Source organism: Argiope bruennichi, chromosome 11 (assembly GCF_947563725.1).
Source record: "Argiope bruennichi chromosome 11, qqArgBrue1.1, whole genome shotgun sequence".
NCBI classification, from domain to species: domain Eukaryota; kingdom Metazoa; phylum Arthropoda; class Arachnida; order Araneae; family Araneidae; genus Argiope; species Argiope bruennichi.
This window is the reverse complement of record NC_079161.1, coordinates 39,190,331-39,215,184: the sequence shown is the minus strand read 5'-3', so window position 1 is coordinate 39,215,184 and position 24,854 is coordinate 39,190,331. Positions and strand designations below refer to the sequence as shown.

The following is a 24,854-nucleotide window of genomic DNA, read 5'->3' as shown; positions in this document are numbered from 1 at the left end:
TGTAATATTACTTTCTCGTTTGCGAAATACATTCAGAGAGTACTTTAATAGCCGAAAAAAAAAAAAAAAATCCGAACTTGAGGTTTTGTCGAATATTCACGTTTTATTCCTCCCTGAGTGCCGTCCGTCTGTCTGTGACAAAGATAACTCAAAGACGTTTTGAGCTAGACGAATGAAATTTAATACACGGTATTTACAACAAATTTGTAGATTTCTTTAAAATTCTGAGCAAAATCCGTTCAGAGGACGGGGGTCACGGTGGCCATGTGATAAGGTCTCGGCTTCGGAACCAGAGGGTTTCAGTTTCGAGACCCAATTCCACCGAAGAACCGTAAGTGGGTCTGGTGCACGTTAAACATCCTGGCCAAACGTCCTTCCGCTGGTGTGGCGTTTTGTCGAGAGAGGGGTACCAGCTCGGGTGTCGTCCTCGTCATTTGGCTGCGGTTCAAAATGACGAGGTCCGTCTCAGAATAGCCCTAGTATTGCTTTAAAACGGGACGTTAATATAACTAAACTAAACTAAACAGTTCAGAAGAAGCCTGACTGCTCGACTGTTTGTATATAAGTTAACACTATAACTACAAAACGAAGATAATTAGATAGGTAAAAACTAGGTGCACAGATTTAACATCTATAATGTAGGCTCCTGTCAAATTTTGACCCAAATCCAATAAGAAGTTGATCGTCTGACAATCTGTACTTTTAGAAATATTTAAACGCAATAATTCAAAAACGCAATGACTTAAATATATATAAAATAGGTTATGGGAATTTGTGACTAGAAGTGCAATTTCGTGTCAAAGTTTTGTTTCAATGGGTTGGGAAAATTCCCTTCTAAAACATATATTCGATTTTCGAATTGTATTAACCCCATATCAGGGATTAAACGCCAAAAACACTTGCCAGACATCACGCGATAGATTCAATAAAAATGCTAAATTCGCTCCAAAGGTTAATATTTTGTAACTATTATACGTCAATACGTTGCAAGACATTCACTGGGTTAGCATCTTTATTAATGAGTATGCGAGACAATTTTGAGGAGACTACTCCTTGTTTAATTTAGTTTTTAGAAATTTTTCTTTGAGCTCATTAAAGTATCTTATTTCAACAATATATCGGTTTTTCAATCCTACCTGCAAAATTTTAAAATTTGCTAAATTTACTGAAAAATTATTGAGAGAGATGATGATGACGTGTCCGCGTTATCACGGAAAGGGGGTGCAGTAACTTCTGAGGGTAAAGACCCCTGAACACCCGAGGGCAGAAGTCTGACTTCTAGCTCATATGAAGATGAAACACACACATTCGCTTGCACAACCCCTTTTTACAGGGGGGCACATTCACACACCTCACAGATAGAACACAGATGAAGAACCACCATGCCCGAACCGGGATTCGAACCCAGGACGCCCAGATCACGGGGAAGATGCGCTACCCCTATGCCAGGACGGCGGCTCATTAAAGGGATAAAAAAAATAACAAATTGTAACACGGAATGTGTCGGGGAGGGTCCCTCTTAGATATTTCTGCTAACGACACAGCATCTACTCGGAATGACTCGGTGTTTTTTAAACCGCCTTTTGTTCGAATTGCCAGTTTCGGAAATCTGTTTCTGTGTGTCTAAGAGCATGACAGCTGGAAAGTGGAACGACTTAAATGAATGAGTGAAATTTACAATATGGTCTTTATACCAAAACTGTAGATTAGAATCAGATTCGTCAAAAGAGAGTTTAGCATGTGGGTACATTTTTTTACCTTTCCAAATGAGTGAATGTTATAATTTACTCTTTTGGGTGCGGACGTAAGAAATCTCAAAATTGCTTTTTGAAACGGAGATTCTGTTGATGAAATAGGGAAGATCATTTCCACTTTTGAAATATGTGGAGAAAATGGGGTGTTCTTATCATCCACCTATGGGGTTGCCCTTTCTTATTTCAATTTTGTAATAAGTATTTTTTTTTTTTTTTTTTTTTTTTTGCATCAAAGATATAATAATGTAGATTTTTGTCAAATTCGTCAGAGGAAAGTTTTTCAGTATTTCCTTCTGTGTATGCAAATGCGATAGTTCAAAAATAACGCGCCGGCGTTCTGGCATAGGGGTAGCGCGTCTTCCCCGTGATCTGGGCGTCCTGGGTTCGAGTGCCGGTTTGGGCATGGTTGTTCTGTTTTTCTATCTGTAAGATGTGGCAATGTGCCCTCCTGTAAAAAGGGGTTGTGCAAGCGAATGAGTAATGCGTGAGTAGCAAAATCGTACTCTTGGTCCTAGTTGGCGCTACCAAAAAAAAACAAGAGACGCTCCCCCACCGGCTTAAATCGCTGTCTTAGTAACAGCGGGCTTGTTCATGGTAATTGCCATAAGAAACAACAACAAACAACAAAAATAACGATTATTCATAATCAAAGGTAATTCAAAATACACGAACTTTCCTCTGTATGTAGCTTTTATCACCAGAATATTAACTATATTATATTGAATTTTGAAGCAAATCCGTAATTAAATTTATTGCTGTCTATTGCTGATATATCTTAAACTAAATAACGTACTAAATTGTTAGTTTATTACAGCTTTTTACCCAAGAGGTAATTATGTACCAAATTTGGTAGCTCTTTTCCCGATTATATGCCTGCAAAGCATTTTGAACGACTTTTGCATGTACACGTCTCTATTTGCGGATAATATACCAATCTAAAAAAAATTATGTTAAAAAAAACATTGACAGGAGGTGTGACTTTTGCGTATTTATTTTGTTTATTGTTAGGTATATGACATTGGTCGTTTAATGATGCTATGAAACATCGCTCGAAATTTGATTTTTTTCATTTAGTGAGTAAAATTAGTTGTAAAAGCTATTTTGTAATTTTTTCCTCCTAAAGATATTTTTCTCGTGGATGTAACGGCCTCTTTTAGCCGGATTTTTTTCGATTCCGGTTACCAAATCCGGTCTCTGAGAGAAACATCCTAAACATCGACCTATTTCTTTTTTTGGTAGGTTTCATCAACGCTGATTCACACAACCTATTGTTGATTCATTTACGGTTCTTTAAAAAAAATGAGCTCATACACAAATATAAAACCACAGCACAATTAAAATCTTTTACTGTGAGTTGACACTGCTGTAGATGACGTAAGATGTCCACTCAACAAGTGGAAAGTGGATGCGACTACTAAGGGGTGACAAAATGCATTTAGAGTGTGTTGTATTGCTTTGCGGATCTTATTCTGTGGAATTTTAATGAATTATCACCTAAATTTTTACTTTTTCATATGCAAAGCATATAAAGTGTTGTAATAGTCAAATTCTTATTCTATATTCTTATCTTTTTTTCGAATTCTTATTCAAAAAATTTTTCTCTTCTTTTTAGATTCTTATTCGAAAATTCGTATCTCTTCTTTTTAGATTTTTATTCGAAAATTCGTATCTCTTCTTTTTAGATTTTTATTCAAAAATTCGTATCTCTTCTTTTTAGATTCTTATTCAAAAAATTCGTATATCTTCTTTTTAGATTTTTATCCAAAAATCCTTATCTTTTCTTTATAGACTTTGACCGAGCCCAAAAACCACATTTTCGATATTATGTCTGTCTGTCTGTAAACGCAGTAACTCAAACAGATAACTTTGACGTAGACAGATGAAATTTAGTATATGGATTTTACACTAAATTTGTAAATTTCTATAAAATCTTCCATTCCATTCAGGAATGCAGACTTCTGAAATCCATTCAGAAGTTTTCTGTCCTGCCGTCCGAGTAAAAATGAATATAATAACTACTGATGATGTTTGTAGCACCAAAACTTTGAACAACTAATTCTAAGAGCAATCGCGCCATTCTAAATCTATTATGTGATTCAGTGGATTTAATTATGTATGACCTAACATCTGAAATCTATTTTCTAATTCTCAATAATTTAGTAAATTATTAAACACAGAATGACATTTATTGACGAACACGAAAACACACACAAATATTCACCGTTACATCTCTAATTAGATATTACAAATCTGAATAGCTCGTATAAAAAATAGGAAAAAAAAATTACGAATCAAAGTTCCAGAAAAAAACTGCGCATGCGCCGTTTCCATAGCAACTACAGTAGAAAGGGAAAAAGGCGTCTCTAAGACGGAACAACTGCAAAAGTTAAAGACGATGAATAATATCTGATACATAGATTTATCAACTAAAATGTAAATTATCAATTTTTGAATAAATTCTATCAAGGGTATGGCTATCTTTCATTTCTGTTTTCGCATGCGTTTAAACGCGATAATTAAAAGAAAACTTAATAACTTAGTTATATGAAGTCTTTTAAATGAAGTTTGCATCTTGAAACTAATATTGTAACTCTAAGTCAAATTTTGGTTCCAATCGAATGAAAAAACGCTTTCAAAATGCATGCTCTGTTTTCTATTGTAATACGTAGCACAAAGCATTCATGTATGGGAGTTTGGGGGGAGGGAACTCCTGGTGTTCTTGCCTTTGTCCGGTTTTTCCCCCCCCCTTCTTTTTTTTTTTTTTTCTCTTCTTCTTCTTCTTCTTTTTTTTTTTTCTTCCGGAAGGAATAGGTACAATACCTTTAAGATGTAGTATGAGTGAAAGTTTTAGAAGACCGATTAAACTGGTTAAGCTATCCCAAATTTCTCAAATTTCAAATATCAAATCCCAAATTTCTGTTGCGTTTTTAACCCGTTTACTCCGAAATTTTTTTAATTTTTTTTCATCACTTTCTAAGCTAGTGAATTTAATAGGTTTTGAATTAAGTAAATTTGTTTGATTTTTCCACCAAATGATTTTTAAGCCACAGGCTGGGGCATATCAAATAACTACGCCCCTCCTACTACTATTTTATTGAGAATTTTTTCTAGTAATTTAAAAAAGGTTAGATCAGATGAATATGTCACGTTAGTTGCCAAAGGGTTAGATTTCAAACAACCAATCATTTCATATCTTAAATCGATTCAAGTAGAAGAATTCACTCCAAAGGTTAATATTTCTTATATTGTGCGCCAATGCCATGTAAGGCGTTTTCTGGCATGATATGTTTATTAGAGAATATGCGAGAAAGTTTTAAGGAGACCACTTCTGCTGGTTTATTTTAATAATTAATTGTAACTGCACAACTTACAACACTTAATTTTTAATGCTATGACATTTAAACTCACCCATTAAAAATTCCAATCTCGTGCTTTTTATCAAAACTAAATTTCAAATTTAAAAATACATTCTTTGGATATCAATATTGAGGTATAATTTTCAATTCAGTTTTTATTTCTAGCATGTAGATAGAGAATTTTTGATTTTTTTTTTCAATTAAATTCATGCTTTTTTGGTCTTATCAAAAAACAAAGTGAAATTTTAAATATATATGCATTTTACATTTACAGCCTAAAAAATCTGGGCTATTAATCTGGGTGAAATCTAAAAGTCACTAATCTGAATAAGCTGGTCGCTATAGGCGGCTAGTTAAAAAAAAATGTTCCAAATCTATATCATTGATTGTTATTCTCCCAATTCGAGAAAGAGAAACACAAAGATCTGAACGGTAAATTGCACGCACCGCGTCATCCAAACAAAATCAAGCATTGACTTCTCGGGAACATCGTCCAGAAAAAGAACAGGGAGGATGGGATGGGAACAGGCCGATACCCCGCAGCGTTTCAACAAAAACCTCCTTTGTGCCGGCGTGGAAGACTATGTTGCGCGTCGTTCCGCACTGAATGTAGGGAGGCACGAATGGGGTTACGAAAACGAAATCATTAGGATGTGGAGAGAGTAAACAAATAGTCCCTTTTTCCAACGTGATGTTCCTCGATCTTTTTGATGAACGCGCGCCTTTCAACCGTGGGATCATTGGAAGCAGTTAGGATGCATACCTTGAAGTTGGGTAGATTTGTGACTAATTTGCATTCTAAGCGGTAGATTACATCTAGGTGAAATATGGAAACGTTTTTAATCCTTCAAATGCAGTATTTTTTGTTGCTGTTGTTTTGAAGCAATGTCTGTAATTAGTTTCAAATTTATGGGTCGGAGCAAATTTTTATTTATATGCAATGTCATATTTCTATCATATTCATTGGTGTTAGTGTATGAAGTAAACACACTAACATTTTGAAATTGCATGGGATGCCAGGGGCGGATTAAAAGGTAGGCACACTAAGCACGTAACAAACATTATCGTCAAAAGGGGTCCATTGAAATGAAGAGGATTTCTTTTAACTTTTTTGTCTTTTTTCCTTTCTCGTATGCTAGAATAAAGTATAGTAATCATTAAAATATTCCAATTCGAGAGTTTGTGGAAACTCCACGTTTTAGACATAACCTAAGTACAAAAAACAGATATTTGGAAAATGTTCGTCTGTCTGTTACAAAGATAACTCGAAAACTTTTTTAGCTAGACGGATGAAATTTGGTATACGGTCTTTGCACCAAATTTATAGATTTCTGTCAAATTTTGATCAATATCCATTCAGAGGAAGTCTGTCTGTCCGGCGATTAGGATATTATTTAACGTAACTGCAAAACGAAGAGAGCTAGATACTTCAAATTTGACACACAAAATTAACATTTATATGTCTAGACACCTATCAGATTTTGAGTCAAATCCAACAAGGGAATGACCGTCTGTCGGTCTGTACTTTCAGAAACATGTAAATACGATAATTCAAAAACGCAGTGACTTAAATATATAAAACATGGTATCGAATTTTGTGACTTGAAGTGCAGTTTTGTGTCAAATTTTTGCTTCAATCAGTAGGGGAAAAAAGGTACATCTAAAACACAAATTCGATGTTTGGATACTAATAACTGCATGTCAGAAATTACTCGCCAGGATACTCGCCAAGGATGACTCGATAGTTTCAGTAAAAATACTAAATTCACACCAAAGTTTAATTATCGTACTCTAATGCTATGCGTACAATAGTTAATTAATCTGGTATAATACTTTTGAGAGAATGCGGTAAAGTTTGGGGAAGACCACTTTCGCTGGTTTCATATCCAATTAAGTGCCACTTTCCGTTTCTGGAAAATGCTGTTTTACAGATTCAATTAAATATCCACAAAATACTATTTGAGGTATTTGTGAATTGTACGTAATTTTTTTCCATACAATCACAACATCTTTAACCCTTTCGCATCGAACCACTGAATTTTTAATTTTAAATCTGCAATTAAGTATTAAATAATTTAAAATTCAAAAATCACTTTAAAACGTTTCAGTATCTCAAATTCCCTAATATTATTATAAAAGTTAAAATAATAAGGTTTCAAAAAGGATGTCATCTGATTAGGAAATTAAGTAAATTCGGATTAAATAATTTTATTTTATCTTATGAGTTTAAGAAGTGATAATTCGATGCCTATATAACGTACGTGCACAACGATTCAGAGATTAAAAGATCATAGAATACTCGAGAGACGTTTATGGAATCTGCATACTATTTTTTTTTTTTCGAATTATAGCCGTATAATAAAATGGAAGTCTTAAATATGCTTTGAGAAAATGTAAGTTCCGTTTTCAAAAACTCTTTCAGAAAAAAACCTGCTTTGATAAATTGTATAATTCCCATTCACAAAATGCTAACAATACAAAATGTTTCGCACTCTTTATTATTACACTGTAGCTTCTTCAGTTTTGGGGTATTTTCTATGGGAATTCGTGATGGAATGTTTCAGAATTTGCATGTTAAACGTATTGAGGTCGCAGGTAACTCGCTCAGTTGTGTTAACCTTAACTTTAACGGCCTCATTATTTTAAAATGCGTGATGAAATGTCACGATCAGATAAATCAAGAATTTTTAATGAAATTCGAAAAAAAGTTGCACAGTTTAAAGTGTAAAAAAACTATTTGTGTATTTTTTAAGCACAACAAAAGATAAGTTTGACCTTCTGATTGTTGGTATGCATGTTTTCATAATGTGTGTTTAGAAATTAAATTTTGCTGTCGAATGGTTGATATGAATATTATATATGTTTCCCCTATTTTTTTGAAGTTTATTGCGTATAGTTTTAAATTTTCAGTTTTTCACAATCAAATCTTTAAAAAAAAATTATCTTTGAAATTTTATTCAGATTTTAAATATTTAGAATTGATGGCTTAGTTAAGCTTCCGAGGAACGATTTCGTGTGTGAATAGAAAAATAATATAATTTTAAAATGCGTGAGGAAATGTCACGATCAGATAAATCAAGAGTTTTCAATGGAATTCGAAAAGAAGTTACACAGTTTAAAGTGTAAAATAATCAGTTCATTTATACATTCGTGTGTGTTTTTTAAGCACAACAGAAGATAAGTTTGGCCTTCTGATTGTTGGTATGCGTGTTTTCAAAATGTGTGTTTAGCAATTAAACTTCTCAGTCGAATAGTTCATGTGAATATTTTATTTGTTTTTCCCCATTTGTTAGAAGTTTATTGCGTGTTTTAAATTTTTCAGTTTTTCACAAACAAATCTCAAAAAATTTTATCTTTGAAATTTTATTCAGATGTTTAAATGTTTAGAATTGATGGTTAAGTCTGCATGTAATGATTTCGTATGTGAAAGCAAACTACTTTAATTTTGAAATTTAAATATTTTGCTTCTTACTTTCAGATAAGATTATTTGGGTTTTTTCATTTATTTTTTTCTCAGTCAACTCTTAAAATTTATCTTTAGAAAATCATTAATTTATCTTTAGAAAATCATTAATTTATCTTTAATTCAAAAGTTATTTGTTTAATGTTAATGATTTTTAAAGTTTGTATAGAACTATTTCCTGTATGAATAACGAATTACTTTTAATTTAAATACTTTGCACCTTACTTTTAGATAAGATTATTTGATAATAATGATCATGTTGTAAATTTGGAAAGGAATATTACATATATTCAGAGATTTCAACATTATTTTGTAATTAAAAATTATTACTTTTTTAAGGTTGAATTGTGCTTTATGCAAAACGTGATGTATTCGTATCTGATAACATAAAAGATGAGGGATTGGAAAAACAAACAAATTGCAAAGAACAATATTTCTTAATTCCAAATTTGTGACTAAATATGGTTACGATATCGAAAGCTTTAAATCGATGATGCTTATAAATTGATATACTACCTGGGAATTATTTTATGTCTATATGTTAAATTTGATATCCGTCGAATTTTAAGCGAAATCTTTTAGGGGAATCCGTTCGGCTGTTCGAATATAAGTTAATACTTTCAACGTTACCGACGAGATATCAACTCAAATATCAATTCTTCCGGCTGTTGACATTTTTATACAAAAAAAAAAATGAAAGAAGTAAAGGTATTCTTTAGATATGTATTAATAAGTTTAACCTATTTAAACTGGCATAACAGACAAATTTTAGCCCATAGAAACCTGTAATTGGAAGTATCTGAAAGACGAGATATCTCGTCGGTAGCGTTGAAAGGGTTAACATTATAATTACAAAACAAAAGGTGATAAATGGATAAAATTTGTCACAAAGATTTAACATCTGAAGAAGAGTATATATGTATCGAATTTGGGACAAAATCTGTCAAGAAATTGAGCATCTGCCAGTCTGTATTTTCCTAAAAATGTAAAGGCAATAATTTAAAAAAGCGGCGATTTAAAATAAACAAAATGAAATTTGATATGCGAGTTTGTATCTGTAGTTGTAATTCTTTATCAAATTTTGTTCTTAATTGGTTTTTAATAAAACGTTCAAAATGCTCATACGGTTTTCTGGTCTTTTGTATAAACCGCTTACCACCAATTAATCGTTAAAAAAGAAAGCATAAAATATAGAGCGCTAATGGGTTCTTTTGTAACAATTGTTCGCCAACGGTTTATAGTCAATAATACGCCAACACAATTATTAGACAGTTTAGAAGAAATCACTCGCTCTGGTTTCATATGTATGTATAATGAAATAGATTTTTTGATTTTTTTTGAAAACGGATATCAAGTAACCTTGATGACGTATTTAGAAATCATGAGCCTTCTTATGAAATAATAAATTGGCGGAATCGAATGTGTAATTTAGAATGCGAGACTGGTTCTTTGAATTTCTTAATTTTTTACTTTCTCGAATACGCAATATAGAGAAAGTATGTAATCGTCAAAAAATTCGAACTCGAGATTTTGAAAAATCTCCACGTTTAAGATCTCTCTGAATTTCAAAAACACTTTTCTTGAAAAATATCCGTCTGTCTGTCTGTGATAAAGATAACTCATAAACGCCTTGAGCTGGATGGTTGAAATTTGGTATACGATCTTTACACCAAATTTGCAAATATTTACCGAATTTTGAGTAAAATCTGTTCAGAGGAAGTCTGTCTGTCCAGCTTTTCGAATACAATTTAACACGGTAACTATAAAACGAAAACAGCTAGTAAGATAAAATTTGATGCACAGATTTAACATCTATAATATTGTCAGATTTTGAACTAAATCCACTGATGGGCTGACTGTCTGTCGGTCTATGCTTTTAGAAACATATAAACGCGATAATTCAAAAACGCAGTGACTTAAATATATCAAAATAGGTATTGGTTTTTATCACTACAAGTATTGTTTTGTGTCAAATTTTTGTTTCAAACGCTTGAGATAAACTTGTCTAAAGCACAAATTCGATTTCCGGACACTATTAACCTCATGTCAGGGATTAATCGCCAAATAACTCGCCAAGAATAACACGATAGATTCAGTAAAATGCTAAATTTAAACGCCAAAAGTTAGCATTTCCTGACTATTGTACGCCAATGCCATGTAAGGTGTTCTCTGACATTAGTTTATTAGAGAGTATGCGAACAAAAACAAACACTCCCGCTGGTGTCAAATGTATTAATAATTATATAACTATTTTCTGATATTAAATATTATATCATTTTGATAGCATAGATTGCAGATTTTTTTAATAATAATTTTTAAGTAAAAATTATGGATAAAGTAATTCTTCTAAAATAACAGATACACACAACCTTCTTTATCATATAGCCCTAACATAAGATATAGATTCTATGATATTATTATTTATTTGCGAATTCTAATTATAAACTATTTTGGATGAATACTTTTAAATCACGTGATTACATAAATAATGAGATTTCAAAAACATGAAGACTTTCAATATTTTTCTTATTACTTGAAAATAAACAGTCTGTGAAGAGCCTAGCAACATGATAGTTAGCTGTTGCGCAGATAACTAAGTAATGTCCTGCGGCATTAAAGCATGCCATTTCTCACACAGACTTGAAAGAACGTTTCGAGAAAGGCCGTTTATTCATTCATAAGAATTTTCTCAACCATTACGCGTCTGACACGATAACGTTTTCCTTTTTTTTTTTCTCTTTCTATGGCATTAATTCAAATTCAATGGATAAGTGCAGCGCCGGAAGCTGAACAACGCCATTTCATTTTTACTCTTTTTTTCTCCAACAAAGAAAATTAAAAAAAAAAAAAAAAAGAAAGAAAAGGAATAACATATTTTCACCAGCTGTTGAAACGAGGACAAATGATGAGATGAGTTGAGTTGCTATTATTTATTTTTGCATTTTTCTGACTCATTAACGCCAAACAATTCGTGCAAAAACGATTAATGAGGACACCTGATCTGATTTCGTTTTTGGAATTTGAAACTTTTGCAATGATATATCGTTCGGCTTCTAATTTTACTCTTTCAGAACGTTCTTCTTGGAATATTCTTATTCCTTCTTTTTTTCTCATAGATTATTATCTTGGGAATCTGATATCGCTTCTTGCAGCGAAACGTTGTCTACCAACATCCGTTCGTCTGCTCTTGAACCGTTGCCACAAAACGCAGCGAAAGCATAATAAATAAATAATAATATTAAAAAAAGAATAAAGAAGAGCTAAATAAAAAATAAAAATAGTAACAGTTCTGCGTAGGAGCGCTGCTGGAGTGTTCTTCCATGTTGGTGGGATGACGAAGATGCACCTGCCTGGGAGAGAGTAAGCAGACGATTAAAAAAAGAAAGAAAAAAGGGGAAAGAAAAAGGTTTCTAGGTCAGGGTGCCTACAGAGAAACACAAAGAAAGTAAATTGATGAGTAAATCAATTTTTGTTACTTTGAAGTCACATTACGTGTTGTGAATATTGATTTCTATGTATTGTTACGCAGTATGGATGCCGAATATTGTTTAACAAATAGAATGTTCTGATTCTTGTTCTATATTTGAAACAATCAGAATAAAAAAAGAATGCTATAAAAAGTAAAATGAATTATTATTTGTTTTCTGTTACGCTTTTGGTTGTTCTGATAATCTGCATTACTTGCAGTTTTCAACTCAGAAAATTGGATCCCCCCCCTTCATTTTATGTACTGCTGGTAAAGAATACAGAGAATCTGTGATGTTAAAAAGAATTAGAAAATAGTTCACAATTCGATGAACTTTTGCATTATCACTCGAATTTCAGTTTTTTAGCTTTATGAACATTTTATGGAATTTATGTAAGAAATAAATAATCAAAATCTCCATTGTCCTGTGGCTATCAAACAACAATTAGAAAAGATTTTTGGCGTCATTTTTTAAAACTTTGTTAATAGTTTATGATGAAAAGTAATTTTTCTTTACAGTTAGTGGTATTTATTGTCCAACAAACGAATTTTTTAGTTTAATGTTACATTTTTTTAGATAAAAATCAAATAACATTTTTATGAAGAATGTTATTAAATAATTCATTTGAATATTTTTAAATACTTCTAATGCTAAATTAAAATTTGAAGACGCACTATTTGCTATTATTTATGAAGTTTATTTAATATTATATCCTATTTCAATGCATTCTTTTGTAAATATTCACCTATTCATAATGTCAGCCCAATTGTAAGACACACAAAAAGGATTTGACCAATAACAAACTTTTTACAAGTTATTTAAATGCGCAGAAAAGAAGATTAGATTTTCCAAATAATTTATTAAATCAACAGATATACGACCATTGTTTATTCGATTATTTTGTATATTTATATGGCGATGTTTGCATTTGAAAAATAGTGAGTGTAGTGATTACATATTTTTCGACGTCTTCTTTTTCAACAAGTTGGTCAATAATTTGCTACGAAACTTAAATTTTGTTGGTGAAATAGCATTACAAATTTTATTTATCGACATAGTTACGTTTTTAGATCATTGCATTCATGTTCTTATGAATAGACATACCGCAAAACGATCAATCTGCAGATGGGTTTTATCCCAAATTTGACAAACTTCTAGAATTCTAGGAATAAAATTATATTGATATTTCATTATTTACCTCTTCGCCAAATCGATTTATTGTGTTCACATGGACACAAGCATTTAGAAGATTTCCATAATATGGTCCAAGGACAGAAAGATTTCCATAAATATGGTCCAAGATTTGACAGAAATTTATAATTTTACTATTAAAACCGTATGGTACTGTTGAATTTTAAAGTTATAGTATTGACTGATAGGAAAGCGGGCATAATTTAAAAATTGTTTTTTTTTAAGTGGAGGAGATGAAGTCGAGCTATAATAGTATTCGAATCAAAATATTGAAATCGAATCGATACTATTTCTTACGTATGTTATAAATATGTTATGTTACAAATGTTATAAATATACTTGTATATTTATAACAGTCTGACAAAGATAACTCAAAAACGCTCTGAACTAGACGGTTGAAATTTGGTATAGATCTTTACACCAAATGTGCAGATTTCTAACAGATTTTGAGTAAAATCTATTCAGAAGAATTCAGTCTGTACGGCTGTTCGAATATAAACTGACACGATATCTAACTAGCTCTCTTTGTTTTGTGGTTAAAATTCGGAACGCAGATTTAATATCTATAGTGTAGAACTTATCAAACTTTGAGCCAAAACCATCAAATGGTTGACTGTCTGTTAGTCTCTACTTTCAGAAGCAAGAAAATGTGATATTCATAAACTCAACGACTTAAATATATCAAATTTGGTATGGTTTTTTGTAACTGATTACAAGTGAAGTTTTGTAAAAAGAAAAAAAAAGTTTCAATCGAGTGAGATAAACGTCTCTAAAACAGAAATTCAGTTTTCGGATACTCTTAACCGCATGCCACGGATTAATCGCCAAATATCTCGCCAAGGATCACGCGATAGATTCATTAAAAATGTTAAATTCATGCCAACGGTTAACGACACCCATGAGAATTTAATTTTTTTTTTTTTGAAAGGGGGTACTTTTTTTTAAAATTATTATTAACCCTTTTAGAACTTCTTAACTAAAGTATAGGAACAGAAATTGGCAATTCTTGCAAGAAAAGGAAAGAAAATTTATTTCTTTATTGCTACTGGGCTTTAGCGTCAAAGAATAAAATGAATCATGCGATCTATATAGCAGGGTTTAAAAAAGAATTAATTTATTTTATTCATTGATAAGAATTTTCCCTCCCATTGTTTTTTTAATATTCTTTCTACCACTACAAGGCCATGTGATTTGAAATGATTAGACACTTTTTACAAGGTTAATTAAGGTCATGGAAATTGAAAAATTGAATAGCGTGCGAACGAATGCATATCAATTCGGTGTATAAATTGCAATTCCAATTAGAATTTGCTATCGTAGTAGTACCTGGTGCTACAGTAAATAGATGATTAGCTGATATAATCTGGTGTTAGCTGAGACAAATTCTAATTGAAAATTAAAGCTAGTTTAGATAACAGTTCGTACCAGTTAATCATAATAATGAGACACTCCCAAACCAATTCATTTTCTGATGAATCTATTTTATTCTGATGAATAAATGATAATAAATTTTAAGATGATGGTAATAAATTTGAGATAATTATAAATTTTAGTGACTGTGAAATATTTCACATTTAAGATATCAGACTAGATTCAGAGAAGATTTTTCAGAAAAACGAAACAAATATTTTAATGTTTATATGGTGTTTTTTTTTATTAATATAACAATAAAATGATGATTAAAAGTGAAATAATTTAAATATATATGTATATTTTGAAGAGAAAGTATATTTTGATGTAAATTTTTGGCATTTATTCACAAAAACTAGGATTATTCTAGAGAAAAAAAAATGCTTACAGTGTTTCAGTTTTCTTTATAATATTACAATTGTAACATATCTTAGATTTAATTAATTATTATCTAAGAATTATAGTCAAATATAAAATTTTTGTTGTAATATATGAAATTATCTATGAAATTTTGAAATTTTTCAAGTATATTTTCTTTAAATAATAATAAATCACTCCTAGAGCATTTAACATCAAATCCATAGTTCATTACATTATGCTTAAAATTATAAATTTCCGCAAGATATATATTTAGATATGGCGATACTCGCATAGTAGAATTATGAAAAAAAACTTCTTCAGAAAACGCGTTTAAAGTCTTTAAGTGCTTATAAATAAGAATTATTTACATGTCAATAGTTTGCTACTACAATTTGGCTTCTAATTGACATAGAGACACAAAAAAGAGATATCATTGGAAACAGAAACGTATCTTTTTGTTAAAGCTACAAAAAAATAAAGATGCGATTTTCTTATCTCATTTAATGTTTTTACCTTGTCAGATACCTTAAGATTTGGACATTTTTTGCTTTTATGTTACAAAAATATTCAAAAACATTATATAATATTTATAAAAAAAATCGAGTTCAAAACTTTGACGAATCTTCAAGTTTCAAATCTTCCTAAATCCGAAAATACATTTTTGGAATTATGTTTGTCTATTTATTTACGAATAAAATAATTAAAAAAATATTTGACCTAGACAAATGAAATTTAGTATAAGGTCTTTACAACGAATTTATAGATTTACATCAATTTTTGAATAAAATCCATTCTCTTGAAATATGTTTGGTTGTCTGTCCGAGTGCAAGGAAACACAATAACTTCAAAAAGTAAAGGGTTATAGTATATTTGTTGTTGTTTCTTATGGCACTTGCCATGGACAAGCTCGCTGTTACGAAGAAAGCGATTTTAAGCCGGTGGGGGAGCGTCTCTTGTTTTTTTAGTAGCGCCAACTAGGGCCAAGAGAACGATTTAGCTACTCACGCATCACTCATTCGCTTGCACAACCCCTTTTTACAGGAGAGCACATTCACACATCACAACGGAAGAACAACCATGCCCAAACCGGGACTCGAACCCAGGACTCCCAGAACACGGGGAAGACAGGTTACCCCTATGCCAGGACGCCGGCATATTATATTTGTGAAAGTAAAGGGATATATAAATATGTGGATAATATTTGGTGCACAAATTGAACATTTAAAGTACAGAAAGTGTAGCGTATAAATTTTGAACTAAATCCATCCTAAGGAATTGTCTATGGGTTTGCATTTTTATAGACATATAAACATCATTGGACAAAACTGCAGTGACTTGGATAGATGAAATGTGGTTCGTAATGTCAACACCCGAACTACAGATCTTTGTCAAACTGTGAATCAAATCTGTCTAAGAGTTTATGCGTCTGCTGGTCTGTATTTCCGCATGCATTTAAGTGTAATTCAGAAACATGTAATTTGATGTTAACCATTACCATTCAAAAACTGGAAGCTAGAGAGATGAAAATTGGTATATAGTCTTTACATCAATATTGCGTTCTGAATCAAATTTCGTACCATAGACATCACAGTTAAAAATATCGTTCTTTCTGACTGTGTATATCTGAATTTAATAACTTAAAGCCATAACATGGAATACACCATTTTCTCCGCATTAACACCTACCACTCCACTGGAACAGCGATGACAACATTGAATTGTTTGCATGCTTTAAATCTAAAACGTATATAATAAAATATTTTATTCAAATAATGTAGGCAGACTTGGACCGAGATTTAGGTAGGTTGCTAATCAATGAGATGGCATCACGATCATGGATAAAAATTGGAATTATATGTATTTTAAGCTTTTTTTGTGTGTGTTTACTATTTTTAATGTTTGAACAGGTTTCTTTATAAAGCCATTTGGATTTTATTTCTACTTCTATTTTTTGAGAAGTTGCACTGATTTTTATATTTGTATTTACACATGTTTAAATGTTATCTCGCATCTTTAAATGCTATTTTCACAAATTCTGATCTTTAGTCGAATTTCTTAAATTAAACTATAATTATTATACCATATTTTTTGTTCAAATATGGTATAATAATTTCCCAATGAGTTTTGCAATTTCTGATCTAGAAAATATTCATTTAAAAATATTTTAAAGTTGTTTTTAGTGCTTCACGAAAAAAATAAAAAATGAAAATCTCATGTTATTTGTCAGTTGAATCCCAATATTTAAAGAGTGGATTGAAATACAGCTTATTTTTTAATTCAGGAACTAAATAATATATTGCTGAAACTCTCAGTAAAATTTTAAGTAAATCATTTGAACTAAAATATTTTCCCTTTATACCAAAAAAAGGCGTTATTTTTTTTTCCAATTAAAAACAAACTTTTACCGCTTAACTGGTTTTTTTTTTATTTCACGAGTGTCTTTTCAATTTTTTATGCAAAAATTCAAAAATCTAACTATTTTACAGTGTTTTTCAAAAAATTCCTCCCAAACGTAATCGCCTAGTTTAAAACGCATATAATACAATATTTTATTCAAACAATATAGATAGATCTTAACTGGGAGCACATTTTTATTTTGTGTTGCTAATCAAAGTAAATGCATCACGATCATGGATTAAAAAAATTGGAATTATATGTATTTTAAGCTTACGTTATTCCCTGCAATCTATGTCGTCCTAGAGTGTTACAAGATAAAGATGCTGGTCTACATCAAATTTTAGATTAAGTCTGTCAATGGGAAGTAAGTTGTTTCAAATATACATCGACTTGCTTCATTGTATTACGAATTTAAACACAAAATTCGCCATTTTAGAAAATTATACGTGAAGATCGAGATAATATTCTCTAATAGTACAAAATGCCTTTCAATATTGACGATATCTTCCCAATATTGTAAGACATTCAAAATATCAAGAAACATTGTAGAATATCAAACAATAATTTTTGCTAATTCATTTTCGAACTAAAAAAAAGTATCATTCTATAAGTGACGTGTTTCATCAAAATGTTAATATGCTCATATTTTTTGCGCAGGTTTGGAGTGTGGTTATCCGGGTGCCCCATCCTTCGGCCGGCCGCACCCCGTGAAAGAACTATACTACCCTGGCGATGCTGTCTCTTTCACTTGCGCCCACGGCCACTCATTGCAAGGGCCCCTACAAAGGGTGTGCCTACTCAATGGAACATGGGCGGGGCAGCTGCCCCTATGTGGTGAGTGCATGCAAATCATTTTCCATATTAAAAGTGTTCTAATTGGATGTATGTAAAAAAGAACGCCTAAGCACTGAATTGATGTCTGGTTTAATTGTTCTTGTGATACATCCTTGTCTTGTCAAATTCAATATATTCTCATTTTTTTTTTTTTTGATATATATTATCATTTTGAACACGGAGTAGATTACGATATCTGTTCCACAGTGTCTGTTTTTATTTGTTCCAACAGTTTATTTTTTTCTTAAGAATTTTCAAGAATTATTATTTATTATTATCGGCTGCCTGTCATTTCAATTGTTAAATGTTTACCAATGATTAAAATTTTTGTTTGCATTTGTTCAGAACCTCTCTTTTTTCTTTTTTTTTTTCTTTTGGAAAAAATGTAGCATTTAAGAATTATATACAATTATCGCCTGCATTTCCTTTCTGACTTTTAAATAACTATAAGTATAAAAATTTCAGTTTGTACTTGTAATAATTTTCTTCGTTAAATGTAACTACTATTTTAATCTATTGTCTGCCTTAAGCTTTAATTTTTTTTTTCAAAAATTATTGAGAAAATCTGTTATATCCATAAAATTTGTTTTCAGCCTTTTTTCTTCAAATATAATATTGTTATTTAAAATTTTTGTGAACCGCTGATCATATATTAATGACAGTTTTCAACAACGTAAAAGAAATCTAATTAATGAAAGAAGAAGTGTTCTGGAAAATTAAATGAATTTTATTATATTTTCATTTTTTTTTTAAATTTGTGATATACATAATCATTTTGTACACACTTACCAAGTAGAGTTATTAGAAAATTTTTAAGAATGAAAATGATTCTCAGTATCTGTTTTTTTATTTGTTCCAAACGTTTCTTTTTTTAAAAAAAATATAACCTCTAAGAATTATTTATTATTATCGTCTTTCTTTCTTTTCAATTGTTAAATGTTTGCGAATTATTAAAATTTTTGCTTGTCTTTGTTCAGAACGTTTTTTTTTTCTTTTCTTTTATTTTTCAAACAAAAAAAATGTAATATTAAAAAATTACGCATGATTATCGTCTGCATTTTCTTTGATTTTTAAATGATGCTATAACGATAAAAATATCAGTTTATATTTGTTGCAATAATTTCCCTCGTTAACCATAAAATGCATGACTTTTTAATTTTTTACAAAAAAAAATAATAAAAAAAAATATAGTATGTATTTTGAATTGCTGCAGATAATTTAGGATTTTTAAAAAAAATTTTAAGCTAGTTTTTTCGTGACATTTTAAAAAGAATTAAAATGTGTCAAAGGACTACATTTTAATTTAATCATTATCCCAATTATAAAAATCGCATTTTAATAATTCTTCATTAAAAATCCTTTTTTGCCTATGTATGCAATGCAAAAAAAAAAAAAAAAAATCATAGTATTTTTAATGATAGAACTATTTATACAACAGCTATCTGGTATTTTTTTAAATCGCCAGTTTAAATCTAATTCTAGTACCGCTATGTCATATATCGGTGTTTTCAATTAATGTTTATCGAAAAGCATTTTAAAAAAAGATTTCCAAACATACATTGCTGCTACTCCTTGGAACAGTTATATGAAGCTTATGAATGGAAATAAGAATATGAAGCCAAATTTCTACACGATACACTGTAGGATTAAATGTAATTGCTTTTTTAATCTGTTATCTACTTTTAGTTTCAATTTTTAAATGCCTCTAGATGCAATGACTGCAAAGATGTGTTATATTCGCGCTTCGCCCTTATTTTTCTTTAAATGTAATATTGTTATTTAAAATCATTTAGTTTATTACATTTTTTTTGAACCGCTGTTCATATATTAAGGACAGTTTCGATAGTGTAAAAGAAATCTAATTAATGAAAAATGAAAGGTTTCGGACGAATAAATGAATTTTCACAAATTTTCTATGTTTATTATAAAGATTCATAGCGTTTCCCCCAAGAAGAAAAGTTGACTGCTGTGGGTCGTAACGGTGTAATAAGGTGTAGTTTTCAGTTTCTCTATCGACCAGGGAAATTTTTTGAACTTTGAGGTTGTATTTCTTTATGTGCAAGACATTTTATTTTTTATAGTTGATTGCTGCTCGTGAGCAATTCGAAAAAATATAATAAATTAATTTATATTGTTTTGTTATTAAAGCATCCTTGTTTGTAAACAATTACCTTACAGAATTAAACAAATTTACTTTAGCTCGAATAATTGAGTTCTATAAAAATATTTTAAGAATATCCATTTGAATGAAATTCTTCTAACACATTATTAGCATGGAAATAGCAAAATAGAACTGAGAGTTAAAATTAAAATAACGCTTATCTATTCTAGCAAAACTTGTCCATTCCGCATGAAATAGCGAATATAGTTTTCGGACCATTCGAATTATTTAATGATAAATGTAATATACATTTACATATGTATTACATTTTAGTTTTTAATTTTTAATTTGTTATTTTAAATATTAAGGGACTTAGAAGTATTTTTTTTTCTCAAAATTCATTAGTATACATAATAGACACATTTTTCTAAAATGTTCGTCTGTCTGACTGATTGTGACAAAGATAACTTCAAAACATTTAAGCTAGACGAATGAAATTTGGTATAGGGTTTCCACAAAAAGTCTGTTTTGTCAAATTCTTTGGGTCAAAGTTTGAGCAAATTCCTTTCAGAGGAAGTCTGTATGACCGGCTGTTCGAATACAAATTGACAATGATAACTGCAAAATGAAAAGAGCTAGATAGATAAAATCAGGTAAACAGAATTAACATCTATTTTGTAGACACGTATTAATGTTTGAGTCAAATCCGACAAGTGGTTGATAGTCTGTCGGTCTGTATTTTCAGAAGCAGGTAAAAACGATAACTCAAAAACGGAATGACTTAAATATCTCGAATTTCGTATGACATTTTATGACTACAAATGTTGTTTTATGTCACATTTTTATTTCAGTTTTTTGGAAAAAACGCATCTAAAACAAAAATTAGATTTTCCGATATTATAAACCCTATGCCAAGGATTAATCGCCAAAAGACTCGCCAAGGTTGGCACGATAGATTCCATAAAAATGCTGAATTCACATCAAAAGTAAATATTTCATAATTGTTATACGCCAATGCCATAAAAATCATTCTCTGGGATAAAACTTTTATTAGAGAGTATGCGAGAAAGTTTTGGAAAAACTACTCCTGCTGTTTTTTTTTTTTTTTTTTTTTTTTTTTTCTTTTTTCAATAATCCGTGCGGTTTTTTACTGATTTCGATTTTTGAACTCGGTTAATTCCATAATTTTCCTCCTTTCACTTTCTTCGAAAAGTAGTATTCAGTTTCTTTGAATAGAAGTCATTGCCCCAAATAACGTTATTTGATGCAATCCTGAATCGCATCATTGCGTGACAGTGACCAATGCCGAGGGAGTACTGTCGCACAGATTTGTAGGAAAGTAAATGCAGGAATTCTAATAAAATGGGGAAAAAAATTCCTTTTTTTTATTAGAAAATATTTTCCTCAGCAAATATTTTTTTAAAACTTTTCTGTAACCAATTTTTTCTTCGTCTTTTATTCTCTTGTACAGGAAATGTTCATAAAATTTATAGTATTTTCTTTATCCGATGTATAAATATGAATACGACCTTTTTCAATTTAAAATGGCACTTGTTTGTTATAGAAATTGATGACTGATTTAGTCAAAATAATTACCTTCAGAAATTACAGCATTTATATATCTTTCCGGATACAAATGTATTCCCCGAAGAAAAAAGTCTTGTTTAGATGCAGATGGAGATCCAATTATCAAACCATTTTTTGCTATTTGAATGGGAATTGAACATCTGTCCAGAAAAGCCACTTTGTATGGAACAAAACAAATAGTAGTCTGAAGGAGCTACACCTGGTGAATGCTGCAGGTGCTGTAACACATCCTAGAGAAGTGATTCTAAAGCTTCTTTCACTGCTCTGGCAATATGGGAATGAATATTGTCGTGTTGGAAAGCAACCTTATCATGTCTTTCGCCATATGCTGAATGTTTTTCTTTCAGTACTGATTTTGTATCGTTCACTATTAATTTTTTGATTGGATTGTAACAATTGATGTCATTTTTTCAGAAATTTTAAAAGGAAGCATTTGTGAACATGTCTGAAGCGTTCAGACAAGTCTATATCATTTAGGATTATGAAACTCGGTATATAGGTAACCATAATGATGTTTCCACCTCATCTAATAGCTCCGAGAGAGTTATAGGTAATATTTAAAAAAAATATTTGAATCATTACGAGTGGTATTCATGAAAATGTGTCATCCTCTCCCCCCCCCATATAATCATAGTACTCAGATCTTTATTTTCTCTGCTCCGTAGATGAGAGCATTGTGTTTCTTAATGAAGTAAAGAAAACCGAATATGCATCTTGGCGTCTTTTTTTTTTCTTCCTTGATCAAATGAAACCAAAATTTGATATTGAACTACAACTTTAATAACAATTTTTTTTTTATTTAAGTTGTTATTCTTTTCAGTTATCATGTTTGCATGCATGCAAGGATGCATCGATAGAAGATGAATTGAAAATCGTGTTCTAAATTTCATTCATTGAAGTCGCTGCATTTTTGAATTATCTCGTTTAACGTACACGCGAAACGCAGACTGACAGACAGTCAATCCTTTGATAGATTTGGTTCAAAATTCTATGAAGATTTGCATTTTGGATGTTAAAACTGTATACCAAATTTTATTCATCTAGCTCCTTACATTTTGTAGTTATTGTGGTTCATGTACATGGACAGCTATGTAAAGAGACTTTCTCTGAATATATTTGCCTCAAAATTTATCAGAAATTACAAATGAAGTGTAAAAACTACATAGATTACTATCTATCTAGCTAAAGTCTTTGGGTTTGAACAAACATATATTATTCCAAAATTGTGTGTTCCAAAGGGAGGGGAGTGGAGATCTGAAGCGTGGAAATTCATCAAATCTCGAGTTCAAATTTTTCACTATTAATACATTTCCTTTGTACACTTCGTATATGAGAAAATAAAATAAAAAAATAAAATAAAAATAAAAATGAAATATTGCATATTGAAGCAACCATAGTTAATGTTTATATTGCTAACAATTCTGTATCCCTTGCAGAATTAATAATATTAAAGTACGAATATAAAAATAATATACGAATCTAAACTTGTTACAAAGTGTATGTTATTGAAAAGTTTTGAAGTTCTTAGAATGTGTGAAAAGTTTTTGTTAGTCGTCAAGAACTGAAAGTTTATCCCTGCATTTTAAACATATTTGAAGAAATTAACTATCGTTTGCAAATATTTTTTTTTCAATTAAATGCAAATAATAACGTTTGGATTTAATGGAAAGAACGATTTTATCGTTTAATTCGTCTATTATATAGAGGGGAAAAAATCGTTTGCTTTTCTAAATTAATATTAAAATCAAGATATTATCTGTTGCGCATTTAAATATTTCAGTTATAACTATTAATTGGAGTAAAAAGAAATTAATCATCAATTTTTTAATAAAATTATTCTTTGACACTTTTGCATTTAATATTAACTGCATGCCATTGGCAAACATAGTCAATAGACTAACATGATGTATCTTTGCTGATCATTTTTGTCGATTAATTGCTTTTAGTCGGCCTATAAAAGTACACATACTTGGGTTAAAGCCATGATGATTGTCTTTTATTATTTATTTTAGTAAGTTATTAATAGACATAACAATCTCTTAATTTAGGCTCTTTTCTAGTGCTTTAAAACTGTTGTTAGTGCTCACTCTGTCTTCTACAAACGACTCTTCGACCAATTTGCATTTGATTACTAAATTGACTCAACATTTGGTCTGTGATTTTACATGCATCTATACCTTCCCACAAGGGGTTTCGCATTCAATATTGTATTTCCGATTTCGAAGGTATCTCGGATACTTTGGATTTCGATTAACTGAGGTTTTACTGTACTCATTTTGTTATAATCCTGAAATTAATTCTTTCGGCAAATTGAGCTTTGCTTTATGATCATGGCAATTGTCTTTTAGGAACAATATCCAAAATGCCTACTGGAGATTCTGGCTTTTACCATAAATAACAATAATTCTACCATCGTATTGTTTGAAACTGGATTCAAACTCGGAATGAAGTTCGATAAGGTTCGTTTCGGAAAACCTAAATAACTTTGTTTGAAACGCTGTTTTCTGCCTTCCTTTCTATTGTTTCCGTTTTTCGTTCCATTTCGTGTACTTTTTAAATGTCGACGACCTTAAAACAAAGGAACACAGTTTTATAAGAGAGGATAGATTTTTTAGCTTTGTTTTTATCTGTTGTCTTACACGAATGTGTTTTGTGATGTCTTAAACTGACTTCGGTGCTGTTGAACAGAAATAATTAGCATAAAAAAACTATGTACTGTGATCTTCTTGTCTTGATGCTTTTCTTTCATTCGGCATTTTTTTTTCTGTTAAAAGAATGTTTGTGATAATTTGTAGTTATTTTTGTTTTACTTTATAAATGCAAAACGCTTATATCTCAACACGTTTGTATTGATTGCTCTCGGGTTTAAAAAAATCATTTCACTTAATTACTCTCGTGTTTGTAACTGAATTTTCTTTTCATTTATAAGTATTGT

General features: G+C 30.6%; 1 protein-coding gene across 1 annotated transcript in view; it reads left to right on the top strand.

Annotated features, from left to right (window-relative positions):
* Positions 1-24,854, top strand: part of LOC129957344 (sushi, von Willebrand factor type A, EGF and pentraxin domain-containing protein 1-like) — a 116,245-nt gene that overhangs the window by 45,546 nt on the left and 45,845 nt on the right. The window contains exon 2 of the mRNA XM_056069623.1: positions 18,055-18,231. Coding sequence (XP_055925598.1) covers positions 18,055-18,231 — 177 coding nt within the window. The remainder of the gene's footprint in view (positions 1-18,054; positions 18,232-24,854) is intronic.